Genomic DNA, 17079 nt, shown 5'->3' with positions numbered 1-17079 from the left:
ACTAATAGCTTGCAAACCCATATATCCACCAGCACTGTAAATAAACATATACACCAGATTAAACTTGCAGGAAGATTGAACATAGTGCATCTGTGGTTCACACTGTGCGTGTTTGCTCTGTCGGATTACTTAACTCGCAGTACTGATGGAATTTCTAGACAGGCGTACATACACAAAAACCACCACGGGTGGGAAGACACTCATAAAAGCCATGTGCTAACACTAAAGCCAGCGAGAGCAGTGACATTTTCAATTTGCATAATTATGCCAGTGAGGGTATGTTCACGCACAAAAGATTCAAAGAACACTCAAAGCGGCGGCGTTGCGCATCTGCACACTTACATGCACGTAAGCAAAATCCGCTACGCAGACACTCTGGCGAAGATACGTATGAAAGTGCATTGGTTTAAGAGTCAGCCATTTGTCAAATTCTAGTGGTGTACCATCATTACCTGCTGTACTTTGTCACCTCCAGCTTTGCAGTTTTTGTTCAGTGTATTTGTCATGCACGCTCTGCATATAGACTGCATGCGAGTTCACTGGTTGTGTATCAATAAGATGTTCTTTAGGCCTGCTGATGATACTCTTCGCCTCTCCCCCTCTTCCTCCTCCTTCGCCTATATTAGCTCCATAAATCCTATTCTAGGCGGATTGTTATGGTCATTGTGTGTGCTGTGAGCAATGGTTATTATCTGCCAGCTCTCCTCGCTCTGCTTTATGTGTCTTGTCTGCTTTCTCTCTCCTGCCCCTCTCTCACTCTCGTTCACACTCTGTCTCACTCTCTTCCAATGTCTCTCTGTTCTGCTCCGTTACACCGTGTCCATGTCCACTCTTTCTCTCCATCTCCCTTATCACGCTACCAGTTTTTTCCACTCATCCCATCTCTCTTCTCACCGCTTTTACCTTCTATCTTTTTTTTTCCTCCCCGTTATCTCTGTTTTGCTCTTATGCTTTCCAGTGTTACACACTTGCAAGTACAAGTGTTTAATCTGCACTTGGTGAGATATTCATGTAGGCATGTGCCCATTAATCAATCCAGATTACAGACTGCAGAGTGATGTGTCTTTTCCAAAAATTTAACCACCACAAATTTTTGAGGGATGCACTGGTGTGATTTCTTTTTTCTAATGCTGATACCAATTCCAATGAGAATATCTCTGTCAGTACTAAACTGCTAACAGTTTTTTTTTGTTGTTGTTGTTTGTTTGAAATATTCATAAATAACTTTGTAACCAATTTCGATTAAAATGATACTGCAGCAACACGTCACTTTGTAGCTACAAGTGCAGAATTTTCATTTTAGAATGTTTGTCACTGAAAATTATTTTACTGGCTTTGAGCACAAAGAAGAACAGATCATCTGTGTTTACAACTAAGAGGGCAGATACTGGGATTTTTCACCTGTTTTTCCGAAGTGGGCACTTCCCAATAGTCCTAGGGTCAACTGGAGTCCACTCATCCTAGTCCTAGGATTAAGTTTAATTATGGTGAATAACAATTGTTGATTTTCAGTTCAACAGATTTATAGACAATAGTACAATTAAAGGTGATTAATGGTGTATGTCAACAAAATCATATGTTTTATTTTTGTGAATTGAACAAAATTGGATCTGGTTTGTTAGCTATTTGACAGTATTACATTTATTTGTGTACTTTAAAAGCAGTTTGGGGTTGTAATATGCACCATCAAATAATATAAAGAGGTTTGGACCAGTGGACCGTAGGACCAGTGTGCTGTAGGACTAATGGACCCTCCCTGTTTGAACTTCAAGTCTTGTTAAAATTTGACATTTACCATACTGTAAAATAACTAAAATGTGTACTCCCAGACTCCCATGCTCCCAGACTTGAGTTGACTTGACTTGATGGTCAACATGGTAAATGGTAAATGGACTGCATTTATATAGCGCTTTTCCATCTGCATCAGACGCTCAAAGCACTTTACAATTATGCCTCACATTCACCCCAATGTCAGGGTGCTGCCATACAAGGCACTCACTACAAACCGGGAGCAATAGAGGATTAAAGGCCTTGCCCAAGGGCCCTGAGTGATTTTCCAGTCAGGCGGGGATTTGAACCCATGATCTTCTGGACTCAAGCCCAACACCTTAACCACTAGACCATCACCTCCCCTAAACTCAACAACCCCAATTATTACAGCCAGATTCAGTATGACTACACCGTAAATTTTGCTGAGTAAAATTTTTGGTCCCAGTCTAAATAGAATAACATACAATACATATAATACTCTATTATAGACTGAAATCAGCTCTACCGCCTTGTCAAATCAAGTGTTTCAACTCCAATAAGAGTTGATTTTACACTGTGATAGAGTTGATTTAGTACTTTGATAGAGTATATTTAATTCTATTTGGACTGGGACCATATGTTATCCCAGAAGAGTACTCAGAAAAAGTACATACTATTAGTGGAAATAGTGGAAATAAGTCCCTTCGGCTACTCTCTTGTTTTCACTCAGGGTTACCACAACAATGCAGATGCAAGGGGAATCTGCATGTTCATTTGGCACAAGTGTTACGCTGGATCCCCTTCCTGATCCAACTCCACATTACATAGAGAAATGTGACCGGTTTGAACCGGGACCCTTCCGCACTGAAACCAAGTCACTTGGCCACCACACCTACTATTAGTGGCAATAGTAAAGTGCTGTATTTTGCTGAATGGTTCTTTGGACTTGGTTTGAGTGATAACTTGGGGATGGTACAAATAGAGTGTTTTGTCTAAATAAATATCTGCTGGAGGTTGACATCTACATATCACAATAGCCTTTCTAAATAACCCTACATCTTCATTTCTGAAAGTAATGTAAGACCACTTCACCATTTCATCAAATCAATGCAATTCCTCTGTCGGGTATCTGGGCTTACACCCTTGGACAGGGTGAGAAGCTCATTTATCTGGGAGGGACTTAGTGTAGAGCAGCTGCTTCTTCACATCAAAAGAAGCCAGTTGAGGTGGTTCAGGCACCTGTTGAGGATGTCCCCTGGTCATCTCCTTATGGGGGTCTTCTAGGCATGTCCAACTGGGAGGAGGCCCGGGGAAGACCTATGACATGCTGGAGAGATTATATTTCCCAATTGGCTGGAGAATGTCTTGGGATCCACCGGAAAGAGTTACAAGACTTGGCCGAGGATAGGGAAGTGTGAGAGCTGCTTGCTCTGCTGCTGCTGTGACCCGGAAGAGAAAAAGAGAATATATAGAGTTTCCATGTTCTCCCTATGTCTGGATGGGTTCCCTCAGGTGTTCAGGCTTCCTTCCACTTCCAAAGACATGTAGGTGTGGCCCTGTGATAGACTGATGGCCTGTCCAGGGTGTACCCCGCCTCATGCCCAGTGACCGCTGGGATAGAGTCCAGACCCCTGTGACCATTAAGTGTATTAAGTGGGTTTAAGAAATAGGTGGATTGATGGATATAATGTGCATTTCTCTGCGTTATAATAACTGAGTGAAATTTGTGCCTTGTCGTGTTTCTTGCAGGGTCCAGAACATTGCGAAAAATGCCTCCATTTCAAGGATGGTCCTAATTGTGTGGAAAAGTGCCCTGATGGCCTGCAAGGTGCCAACAGCTTCATTTTCAAGTATGCTGAAGCTAACAATGAATGTCATCCCTGCCATGCTAACTGCACCCAGGGGTGAGTTGGGTCAGGCCAAGGAGGGGGGGCGGGGGAATAGTACTTTTGTGGTCTGTTTTTGTCGGCTTTTGAATAGTGTTTAACATCTTTTTCACCAAACAAAAGAATGTTTTCTGAACAATTAATCCATGAAAGGTTCCAAAGGTGTGTATCGTAACTTGTCATTCTCTATTGTTCAATGCCACTGATTGCTAGATCGGTAAGACATCATTTTGCACTTACCTCCACAGGGAGTTTATGTCACTTCCTTGTGTGTTTTTTTCTCCACTCCTGAGTGACAGCCTGCGGTTCACTTGAGCATAACAATGAAGTCATAAACAGAAAACACCAGACTGACATTTTGTCACATGCACAGCTTCATAAAGAGGGCTGTCTTTCAAACATAAGCTGAGGCTCGAAGAGGAAAGAGACAGAGGCTCGTAGGCACACTGACAAATGTAAACCATGGTATATCTCTTAAAATGCAAGAAAAAGAACCATCAAATTCTAGGACTTGCATTAAGTCTCTTTTATGCCATACTGGATATTTAAAGAAACAACATAAGAAAAATGGTGAAGTGTATTGCATATGTTTTGTTATGCTCTTGGATATTGCACTTTCTGAAGCCACCTCCACAACACACGTCCTGATCCACGTGCAGCGAAGCATGTTTTGACAAACAGCAATAATGTGTCTTGACAACAGTGAAAGTGGTTTTCATTAGATCATTTGTATTATGGGGTTCGACATTGAGCCATTCTTCTGATACAAATGGTCATCTATAAGTGCAGCTATGTCTTAGTTATAGTCGACATAACAGTTTGCACATGGGAGCCACAGGAACCATTGATTTGACAAAAAAGACCGTAAAATTGTGGTTCAGGGCAATTTCACACTTACAGCTTGTTTGTTTGGTCCCAGACCATGGACCAGAATATTACAAAGGTGTACTTTTCCCTTGGTTTAGTTTGCATTTACACCAGAATAGTTCTAAGTGGACCACACTCAAAACTTGCTCAGTGAGCATTAAAAAAAAATATGTAAAGTGTTTCCACCCAAGTAAAATGCATTAACTTAGCCAGAAACAATTTTGCTGAGTGAAAGTGTAAATTTGTTTGGTCAACATGATGAAGTTGCGTTACTGTTACCTAATTACCATGGTTCAGGCCAAGTAGATTTGTAAAGGTAAATGTAGACCGAAATGTAAATTTGTTGGGTCAACATGACAAATTTGCATTACTGTTACTCAAGTACCGTAGTTTAGGCCAACTAGATTTGTAAGGGTAAATGTAACCATAATGAAAGCTTCTCCCTTGTTTGCGCTCAGGGTCGCCACAATAAATCTGAGGTGGGTCTGCATGTTGAATTGGCACAAGTTTTACGCCAGATGCCCTTCCTGAGGCAACTCCACATTACATGGAGAAATGTGGCAGGGGTGGGGTTTGAACCGGGAACCTTTAGTACTGAAACCAAGTGCACTAACCACTTGGCCACCACCCCTGCCCTGTAAGTAGTTACAACTACTTTTAAAATAGTACAGTTACATGTCAACTTAACTTTGCTGTGTTGGATCAGCACAATTTATGCAGATCCACCGTGGATTTGCTGTGGTGACCCCGAGCGCAAACAAGCGAGCAGCCAAAGGGACATACTATTTTTTGATATATTTACCCTTACAAATGTAGTTGGCCTGACCCACGGTAATTAAGTAATGATTCATTCATTCACAAATTCATCATGTTGATCTAACAAATTTACATTTAGGTCACTCAGCAAAATTGTTTCTGGCTACGTTAATGCATAAATGCATTGGGTGGAAATACTTTCCATAATTTTATTATGTTCACTGAGCAAGTTAAATTTTAAGTTGTTGCATCTTATGTTAAAACTACATAATTTGAATGTGTTCACCTATAAAACTTCATTTTATATCATAGAAGCTACATGTTAGACTTAAGTTCATGTAACATAAAAACCAACAACACCCATACTGGGTTATTTTGACTGCATAAAAAGTACAAAAGGAAGAAAAAAAATACTTTTGAGCATGTCCCCCACAACCCCCCCAGTTGTCCAACGTGCTTGGGGTTCCAGGGTAAACATCACTGCTGCAAATTTGGGAACCTGCTAAACTGAGATGCTAACATAAGAGTTATGACTGGCCTTGGCTGGTTGAGTTCTGACTACTGCAGATCTGTGAAAGCCCTTCTCTCTCAGAAATTTATTAAGTGCTTTCTATATTTACATATTTCCCTGTATTTCTCCAAGCTCTACAACGTTGTGGCCTCTGAATAAATTTGATTGAGGCACTACATTAACCCCATGTGACTCATTCTGTAATGTCATTTGATAAGAAAACAAACTGTACAAGGTCCAGAATTCACAATTTTGCCATCATTTGCCAGATAGGTGGTCTGTTTGGTTGGATTGTGTCCTCACCACAGGGTAACTGTGCAATAATCCACTTGTAACAGGGCAGCATCCCACCTTTACAGGCAGACCACAGTTCACTTGGAACCGAGACCACCTATTTGAATGCATGATCCCACCTCCCCAAACAAACACAACGATCAGAATGAATGTGCCACAGTCTGACTGAAACAGACCAATCAGAGTTGGTGTTTAAGCACCCATAGGGCCTACAATTACCTTCTTTCTGTTGGCAGAGCTTATGTGTTCATCCTTGTCTCAAGCCTTTATATCTCAAAAAGTTGAGATCGGATTGCAAATTTTGCCTTTTGCCTTTAACAATGCAAGGAACAATTGCATTTTGGGATTGTACTTTTAACACAGGACCTGATACTACAGAGCTGACTGGTGGAATGTATGTATAAAATGGCAACGCTACAAATAGAAACCGAATGATACGCACAGCTACAGCGCTCCCATACAAAAAGCTTTATTTAACAAAACATAACGTTTTGGGCAAACTGCCCTTCGTCAGAGAGCACACAAGGTATGAAACACCTGTCTAAATACTGAACTAATCAAGCCAAAATTAAAAAATATCTTATCATGATATCCGCAACAAACATACTGACAAATTGAGAGCAAGCAGATAAACAAGGGCCACAGCCGACAAAGACAACAAACAAAACAACACACAAAAAAATACACTAATATAAATACAGGCAGAATATCTGAATGAAATACATGATAACAAATAAGATGGCAAAAATACAGACAGGACACATACTGCAGGGACAGATACACTATAAAAACAACTTCATAATTAGAAAAGCAGAATACATAATAAAAATAAAAAACATAATAGAAAAAAGCTACATGGTGGACAAAGAATCATAAAGAAATATATATTATATTATAAAAACGAAGTCCTCATTTAAGTCCCTGGGGAAAGTGTACTGAGAGTATAAATCCAAAAAGCCTCTCTTTTAAGAATTTTGATCCAGCACACTTTTTACTTGTTTTGGATGTGCATGTCTTCATTGCACAAAATGACAACGCAACCTCCTATTTATTTCATGCCAGTGACCATGACTACTGAGCACTTGCTGCCCACCTTTAAAACAGTAATAGCTCATCAATGGACATTTGCGTTCACAGTGGCTTCTAGTTAGAGGAGTCTCCGATGGCACATAGAAAATTTTGACCATGACTGTTGTCATCATGAATCTTGGGCATGTACTGTATAAAAATAATTTCACAAGACGTATCTACGAAAACATCATTAGTTTATTGTAATGTAGAACACGATTCATCACAATTGAACAAGAACCACCATGATTTAAGATAATACCATCAAGAAAGTATCATGACAACTGGTCTGGAGCTCTGACTTGACAAGAATATCCAAGAAAGCCCAGGATTGCCTTCAAGATGGCAAACTGAGACCATAGGATGACAGCAAGATGATTTATAAAAGTTCATGTTGTCCCCATCACAATTTAACAAGAGTGTCCCAGACTAACCAAGACACCACCATGACTATCTCCTCGACCCACCACGATTTAATAGCCATTGTGTTGCTATGGTTAAAAGCCATGTACTGTGTGGGAACAGTTCATTATGTGCATTAATTTTATTCCATTACTATTACCTTCAGTCACGGTCTTAATCTCCACTCTGTTTGAAAGTCGATAATATCCACCAGTCTCAAGAAGAGAACATTGGTTGAAGCTTGAAAAATGTGACATGTTGATTCGATTTTGCGATTAAAAAAAGACAACTGAAAATTAATATATTTTTTCCACAATAAAATCACAAGTGCCATAGTCTGTGTAGTGAATGACTGTCTGGTTAAACAGCATTTTACATTGAGGAGCTTCATAGATTCTTCTGTCCATCCACCAGCAATCCAGCCAGTCCTCTGAGATCTTTACATGACTTGGACATGTGAGATCTACATGGGAAGTGTATAAATCTGGAGCATGCCAAACAATTAAGGAAGCATTATAAGGACAAAAACTGGGGAAATTTCCTTTTTAATGAACAATGTGGTGTCGGCACACACACAGACTTGCCATTTGCAGTCCATTTACTGAGAGTCTGGACTTCAACATTTGGTTGTCTTTGAGCCATCAGCTATTGCGACTACTGATTTCCAAACGTATATGGTTGCTTAGGGCCCTGTCCCACTGGGGAGAGGATTAATTGCGCATGAATTGAGTATACAAATTGCGGGTGTTCCTTGTCGTCCGCAACAAAAATGGCCAAAAATGACAAATGTCCCAGTATGAATTACGGATATATTAATAACACTATGTAACAAATTTTTATTTTTGTTTTGTTCCTGGGTACACAGTGTGTTTTCCTAACCTGTTATGCCTTAAATAAATAGAAAATAGCTGTTATTCCACAGAAACTTTGCTTCTGTGATCAGGACAATGATATTTTGAAATTTGTCTGTTTTCAAGAATATTCTCGATTCACCTTCACTACTACTGAGTAGTCTTCTAGAATATTCTTGAACTGCTAGAACTGTCCAGAACAATACAGACTCTGGAGCATTTGATGGACTTGGACAAGTTGATCACAGAGTGTTGTCATGCAAGGGTTAACTGTTCATGAGTTTGGGGAGCGGGAGGGGGGTGTGAGACGGTGTTTTTTTTTTTTTTTTTGAGAGTGTCACAGAAAACAGACGTCAGCGTGAGTTGTGGGTAAACAGCAACTCTTCCTTTTGTTGGTGTTAAATAAAAGTCCTGGATTGCAGCAGCTATTACGTCTTTGTGGATTTACACAGCCGGACCGGCACTGACTGGCAGGTATGTCGCTTTCTGCCACATATAGTACTTTGGGTTTACGTGACGTGTTTGTTATGCATTCACGGATTGTCCGCAAATCAGCTGCAAAGCAGGTGTAATAAAAACGCTTTATTCGTGGCCAATCTGTATGCATTTGCTACAACATAGTTTGTGATGTGGAAATGATGGGCACGCAATATATCTGTTTTACACACTGTCCTGGTCCGCTGTCAAGCCGCAAATCCCCGTCAGTTGTGGATATCAGAGGTTAATGGCAGATATACAGTACATAGAGTGAGTATGTATTGTGCATGAATTGAGTATATATGGAGTATGTAAGGTGGATGTCATCTGCATTCAGATTTTTGAACAGCTCAAAAATCCTGGCTGCGGACATGCGTGCCTCTGCAGATGATCACGGGTGTGTTCGGATGACGGCTGACTCATACAGGCATGTTACACGGATATTGCGGATGTTTGGCGAATATGGGCCAATTTTGTGCGCAGTCCATATGCAAATCCTCCTAAATGCCAATGGGACAGGGCCCTTAGCTGTAACATTCTTGTCTCTGCATAGTTGACAATTCTTTGTTTTGCTACTGTTTTGTTATTTAGTTGTTCTTAGTATGGCCAAAGCAGATGGTCTCCCAACTGAGTCCAGTCTGCTTGAGGTTGCTTCCTATAATAAAAAAAAAATGCCAGTGTGGTTGCTCAGGGGTTGGATAAGGTGAAACCTTTCTCAGATGTAGTGCTTTGTGGTTTAGCACTGTGTCAATAAATTGAGCTGAATTCTTGACACACATGCCACTAATTTGTATAACAAGGTGTCTGGTCATTAGGTTTGCTACAAAAGAGACCACTAATGGTTATCAATACACAGAGAAGTGCAGTTTGATCACAAATCTTGAATATAAATAGGCCATACTTTGCCAAACATTTATCATGAAAGTAACTGCAGGTTTTACATTATTTTCTTGTCTACAGTATGTCAAAGTGTTGACGTTTGTCTGCTTAGTTTAACCTTATGCTTCCCCTGTATTTGTTTACTTAGGTGCATTGGACCGAGACAACAAGACTGCATCGGCTGGATGGACAGGTACTAATTTCCTTCTGGTGGATTGTCATTGTACTCTCGAATGGAAATACACATATACAGTCTCAAACAGTGTATGAGTGTGCACACACACACACAAACACACAATCGTAGTAAGCAAGTCTCTGATTAATGACTAGCTGAGAGGCCAAAAATGTTTGTGTGTCCTTAATGCCTGTGTGTGCGTCTGTGTGTGTGTGTGTCTGTCTGTATGCGTTCAGTGCACACATAAGCAATTTGCCTCGATCTTGATAAATTGATAGCACTTTTGCTTTTGTTCTGAGGCTGACGGAGAGAAAATGGAACAAAATGCCGCTAACTGTTTACAGCAAATGGATTTAAGAGAAACAGTTTGACATTGGCCGCATCTTAGAGTTGTTGGGTTTGGCTGCTCAGAAATGATTTTTTTAGGGATTACACAAGGATGGAAGGAGCTGTAAACAACCAGATTTCAAGAACTCATGAGGTTTGATTGAGCCTGAAGAATACAAACACGATGATAGCGCACAGAAGGAACCAAGCCTTGTATGAGCGGACTGATTTAAGGCTCGTTCCCAATGCCAGAACTCAGCTTAGTCCCCAGAATTCGGGAACGAGTGCAGAAACCTGGCCTTCTGAGTTGTTCTATCTCCACTGCAATGAAGTACCACCAGGCTCGCAGCGACAACAGACATCTAATGCTAGTGATAGCTAATAAACGAACTTTAACCTTTATACCTCCATCACAGTAGAGCCCAATTGCCGGCCAAATTAAAATTTGACCCGCATTCGAGAGGTGTCATGGTGCATTCGTGGCCGTCGGACAGCTTTCTGAGCACAGTCCAAACAGTCGGGGCCGAATGTTTTGCTCATGTTCAAAACATTCATGGTGCAGTCGAAGTGGAAAAGTCGAAGTGCCATCTGACGCCAGTCTGACTGCATTCGAAACAATCAGATGGCGTGAAAACGGCTTGCATGACATTCTGATCGCGTTCGGGGGGATGTTCAGCATATTTCCGCCAAGTCAAACCTTAACTGAATGTGTTGAATGTGCCTGAATGCACGACGAGTGCACCTCGAGTGATACTGGAATATATTCTGTTGAACTGCAATCGGACCGCATTCTTGTTCTTGTTGTTCATTCTTGTTGTTCTTACTGCATTCTGGCAGCTGTCCGGTACTTTTACAGTGTTCCACCTACATTTGTACTGCGTTCGGAGGCTCATGCACATGGCATGTGCACAAATCAGTCGGGGTCAGAGCACAGTCTGGGTATTTGGACGACTGTCCTCCGCAGTTCTTATTCCCTCCCAAATGTGGCACAAATTTTGTTGTTTTTTTATTTTATTTTTTATATTCTGACAGATTCAGCTTGGCTCATGCTCATTCGTACTAAGTGTGATGGGGCCCTAACCTTATGGGGCTATTCCACAGAGCACCGTTCCTATCAATTTAATCCCGAATACCAAATTGAGGCTTAGCTCTACCCACCATTAGTGGGTAGAGGTTGTGAGCATATCTGATTAAAGTGGTGTAATCGCTATACAACACTTCCTTTTGTATTATTTAGTCTTAGAAAACAGAATTGTAAGAACACCTCTGATATGTCCAAATTGAGTTTTGAAGCATCGTACGTCATCATACGTCTTGATCCATCTCTGTCAATCTTGAACAAACTTGGTATACGTAGTAGTTACGGCCATCAATGGCACCAGATTTGAAATCGGGATACAATTTTTGAACTGTTTAAAAATTTCATCTCATTTCCAGAAATCGTTATACCGCACAGTAACGTCTGGGTATTCATAGCCTTAACAGCTTCAGTCATGTTCGAATGCCTTTAAAATGGGGTAATCATAGTGACTACGGCTTGAAACCTGTTTGATTGTGCTCCATCGGGGTAAAATTTTAAAGCTGAAGCAGCATTTGTTGTGGTTTTGTTCATGTCTTGCCAGGGGCGCAGCTCCTTTCTTTCATTTTTGGGTGGGTTACCAGGTCTGAACTTTATAAGGAAGCCAGTTGTCAGGTCTGCCAGGTCAACGACGTCCTGTTGAATAGCCCTGCTAAGGTGTAAAGTAACATTAAAGCAGCTGTGTTTAGTTATTTTTTGCTGCCTTCGGGTTCTTGATTGCAATAACTTTTGCCGGCTTCTTCTTTTCTTTTTTATGTCCATCATAAAAAAAAAAACAGTGAGTCATCTGCGGCTCAGTATTCTGTTGACTTTTTTGTTGTGGATGCTTGAAAGCTTGTTAATCCTACTTCAACATTTCTCTTTCCTCTGCACTTTTCCCACAGTGTATTCAGAGGCTTCCAGTCCTAAAACTTTTCTCTCTGCACTGTGTCATAGTGTATTTAATTCTGTGGCTATTCGGGTCTGCTGACATAGATTTTCACTTTCCTCTTTGACGTTTCAAATCCAACTCGTCATCATTTCAACTGTTGCCTTTTCTCTAAATTTGAATAATTTTGCTTATTTCTTGTTACTTTCACTTCCACATATGCTGCTTGGTGTGTTGCGTCGTCTTCCCATGCGTTCGTTTGACCTATCAGCATAGATCCCTGCCCAGCAGCACTTCAGACCCAGCCAGAACTCCATAGCCTTCAGGAAGGATGTTACTGGCCCTGAATAAAGGTTTCACAAAATCACTTTTCAGGGCGGTCCTGCGCTGGACATACACACAAAGGTGTCAGTCCCCCTAAAATGGCCCACACGTTTTTGTGGTGGAAACGGGTGTTTAGTAAAACTCATGAATTAGGAGATGCAAAACCGTTTTTCAACAATCTAGCAGCTGAATACGATGATGACCACACACTTGGGGTCATATGTTTGCATATGTACGGGCTCTTTCACACATAACACGATTGAAGCTGACTAGCGCACAAAGGAGGAATTGCATGCCATTCGTGTAAAATCAGAGCTGCCTCCAACACCTTGTACACCTGTCAGTACAACTATTCGTGCACACCATGCAGCGGCTGCTGAAAGACAGAGAGTCCTCTGTGAGAGCCCATTCAGTCCCTCTTGGGGCAGGTGTCGGCCAAATTCCAGGTGACACACACGAACATCCAACACTACTCGCTGGACACTTAGAAAATGTATGGCCATTTGTGCTGTTAGCACAAAAATAGTGAGCAGACGACCACTTCTGAGCTGGATGTGAATTTTGTCTCTAAGTGCCCCCACAACTGTGGAGTTGCCAAGCAACACACATGTGGCGTGCCAGAGTATTGGCTTCCCCCTCAGCACATGCTGTGTGCTCTTGTGTTGTGCCCCCGCTTCCTTCCCCCAACACAACACAAGGTTTGCATGTGTTTCCTGTGCCCCTGCCCATCTGCAACATATGTGGTGTGCCAGCAGAAGGGAGCGCACTTGCATGAACTGTTGATATGTATGTACAAATGGGGAGCAGCCAGCCACGTCTGAGCGCACACAGCACTGCGAGCCGCCTCCCAGCTGATCACCAGCCAGAGACTCACTGACATCTGCAAATGACAGTTCAGTGCACACGACGTGTCACATTAAAAACACAGAGACCACAGCCAGGACACACCTGTGCGACCGTGTGTCCCTCACGACAGCAGGTGGAATGTTTTGCGGCTTTGAACTTGCCAAGGTGTCTTAGCTTCCCATTACTGATCAGGACTGAATACAGTTGGAAGTTTCTTCATGCCAAGAAAAAAGGGTTTGTTTAATTGCACTGACTGGACTGACCAACATGGTACAATGGAAAAGTCCAAGCAGCGCAGTGCAAATCAAAGAAACAGGATTGTAGATTTGCATATGTCAGGAATATTTTTTGGTGCCATTAATGTATGGGCCAGACCCACTAAATTAGGTTCATAACTACGACTTAGAGGGCAAGTAGGCAAATACTAGCTATATTTTTCTGAAAGCTATTTATCTTCCGAATTCATACCAACATACAGTAATAACAATCAATATCGTATTGCTTTTTGATTTTACAGCCTTTCAAACCAATCCCCTGACTAAAATTTCAAAGTTTTTCACATGTAACTGCATATAAATGCCAAATATAATATAAAATAGTATTATAATAATACTGAATATCATGGTTGATGTTCAAACATTAGAAGGATTCATCTGGTATATTTTTAGCTCCCATCTTGGAAAGTGGTGACCATATTGGATTTGGTGTGCGTGTGTGCATTTGTGCGTGTAAAATTGAACATCAACTATCATATTTAGTATGTGATTAAAAACATGCTGATGCCTGCCAAATCAACCAATCAAAGAAAAACTTGCTCAGGGACATTCATTCATTCATTTTCTACACTCACATTCCAATTAAGCATCGCAGGAGAGCTGAAACCTATCCCAGCAGTCAGTGGGCAAAAAGAAGGGTGACGCTGGACCAGGCACCGCTCCACTGAAGGGCCACATATATGGAAGTGGCTTCCTCCCACTTTGGAAGTGGGGGGGAAGCCAGAGCACTCAGAGGAAACCTATGAATACACAGGGAGAACGTGTAAACTCCAAACAGAAAGGCCAGAGTGATTCCATCATCATCAGAAGTGTTTCTGTATGTAGTGAAACTGTTGAATTTGTAGGAAAATTCTCCTGACTTGCCAGTGACATTCCTGTGTTTTGGTCCTCAGCCTTTGAGATTGTGATATACACAAGAGGAGTGTTTGGAGTCATAAGGACTCCAAACAGAGGTGTTTGGTGATGCATATATCTTTGCAGGACAAGGAAGGTCCAGGTTTTTAGGAACCGGGTACTTGCTGTCTTGCTGTAGTGTTGTGAGACTTGAACAAACTAACCAGTGACCTAAAGCAACAACTGGATGTCTTTTGTACAAGGTGAGGATCTTTAAGTACCACTGAAATGACTTTGTGTTAAAGTGAACCATTACATCCAAAGACTAGGATGAGGAGTAACACTGAGAGGGAACATCAGCTATGATCTTTTGGCCACGTGGCATGTTTTACTGAACATTGAGCGTATACTCCAGGGGCTGCAACAGACCCACATTTGTCCACATTTCACCTGGCTTTGGTCAATAGATGACTCTATCAAGAGGTAAGGATGGCACCAGTTGGTTGTCGTCCAGAATTCAAGGTGGTTCCACAGTATTACAAATACGGTGATGTGCTGCAACGACGTGTGCTTCCAGACCTGACCTCTCATTTTTATGAAAAAAAAGTCCAACTAGAACAAGCAGAAATTTGGGATCCCTGCATAACTTAAGATCAAAATCTGCCCTCTTTTCTCAGCGAGGTACAGAATGCTTTTATTCCACTGGGATCAAAAGTCATCACAGTAATTTCTGGTCAATTTGACAAAATATGTTTAGATACAAGTGCAAGCTTGGGGTTACTGACCAACTCAAAGCCAAAATCTGCTCTCTCTGTGGATATTCAGGGATAGGTAGTGGGTGGATTTTGTTGGTTTTGGTTGTTACTGAAGTAACACAGAAGTTTTGATCTAAAAGCCCGGTCCCACTGGGGAGAGGATTAATTGAGCATGAATTGAGTATACAAATTACGGGCATTTCTTGTCATCCGCAAGAAAATAGGCCAAAAATGACAAATGTTTCAGTATGAGTTAAGGATATATTAATATTGTATAGTAAAGATATGACAAACAATCACAGATGTATAACACATGTATTGAGAATGCATCACGCACGTGTGGCGGCAACAGCGGTTGCATTGCACGTGTACCACATCTGCATTGCAGCCATAACAAAAGCGCACTTGGGCCTGTTGGCATCACGTTGTTGGATGGCAGCAACTATCACACTATGTCTTTGGGGATCCATAACTACATCTGTACGTCTCCACAGCTGGACTGGCAGTGACTGGCAGGTATGTCGATTTCTGTTTGTTATGCATTTGCAAATTGTCCACAAATCAGATGCAACGCAGACGTAATACAAACGCTTTATTCGTGGCCAGTCTGTATGCATTCACCACAACTTATTTTAGTTCGTGATGTGAACGTGATAAGCACGCTATATATATATCACTTTTACACACTGTCCCAGTCCGCTGCCAAGCAGCAATACCCCGTCAGTTGCGGATATCGGCAGATAACGGCAGATATACAGCGCATAGATTGAGTATGTATTGAGTATGTAAGGTGGATGTCATCCACAAACAAAATTTTGTGCAGCTCAAAAGTCCTGGCAATGGAAAAATGTGCCTCTGCGGATACTTGCGGATGTGTGCGGTTGTCGGCCGACTCATACAAGCATGTTTCACGGATATTGCAGATGTTTAGCAAATATGAATCAATTTTGTGCGCAATTCATATGCAAATCTTCTAAAACGCCAGTGGGGCCGGGCCCTAAGTTATGTGTGCAGACACTGTTATTTTGCTAATTATTTGACAACAAAATTAAGACTGTACAGTGAACAGCTCCAGATATATTAATGGATGCACATACAGGTGGATAACTATGCACTCTGGCAAATTTATGTTTTTTGAAGTCTGTTTGATATGCAGATCATGCAAGCAGAGATAAAACCAATTGAGTTCCCTGCAGATGTGTTGACCACTGTTCAAAATCCCAAGCCTTTAATGGGGCCAGTAAAGAATATGGTTTTAATGGTGTTCCAAAATGTCTTGTTATTTCACATTTTAGTCCAAGTCAATGCCTTCTGTAAGAAAACACACTTCAAGGCAGTGCCAGCAGGATTAAGGGAACCCGTGAGTCACGAACACTGTGGAGTTATCAGCTGGCCTGTGAACAGATCAGCCATTATCAGATCTCCAATAGGCCGACAGTTATGGTTTCGTGTGTGCCAGTGGACTGCTGCTAACCCCGAGCTGAGCTGTCTGCTCAGAGGTAAATCTTGTAAATCTGTTACCTGTTGAAGCCATTGGCATTTGAACATGTTTGAAAGCGGCTTATCTGGAACATGTAATTACACTAAGCCTTCAAAGGCCATAGCTCTACCCACCATTAGTGGGTAGAGATTGTGAGCATATCTGATTAAAGTGGTGTAACACACACTAACGCTATCCAACACTTCCTCTTGTATTATTTAGTCTTAGAAAACAGAACTGTAAGAACACCTCTGATATGTCCACAAACAGGAGGAACTATTTGACTTGTGTGTTTCCTGGCTGGCACTGGACTTAATTAATTCTGCCCACATATCTGCATTTCTTTGAATTGTTTGTAAATGAATGATTTCTTTTTA

At 41.4% G+C, this 17079-nt stretch overlaps 1 protein-coding gene across 1 annotated transcript in view; it reads left to right on the top strand.

Annotated features, from left to right (window-relative positions):
* LOC117525342 (receptor tyrosine-protein kinase erbB-4-like) overlaps positions 1–17079 on the top strand; it is a 1053282-nt gene that overhangs the window by 799897 nt on the left and 236306 nt on the right. The window contains exons 15-16 of the mRNA XM_034187180.1: positions 3499–3653; positions 9889–9933. Of these exons, the coding sequence (XP_034043071.1) occupies positions 3499–3653; positions 9889–9933 (200 nt within the window). The remainder of the gene's footprint in view (positions 1–3498; positions 3654–9888; positions 9934–17079) is intronic.

This window comes from Thalassophryne amazonica, chromosome 14 (genome assembly GCF_902500255.1).
Source record: "Thalassophryne amazonica chromosome 14, fThaAma1.1, whole genome shotgun sequence".
Classification (NCBI taxonomy): domain Eukaryota; kingdom Metazoa; phylum Chordata; class Actinopteri; order Batrachoidiformes; family Batrachoididae; genus Thalassophryne; species Thalassophryne amazonica.
This window is presented reverse-complemented; position numbering and strand designations above follow the sequence as displayed.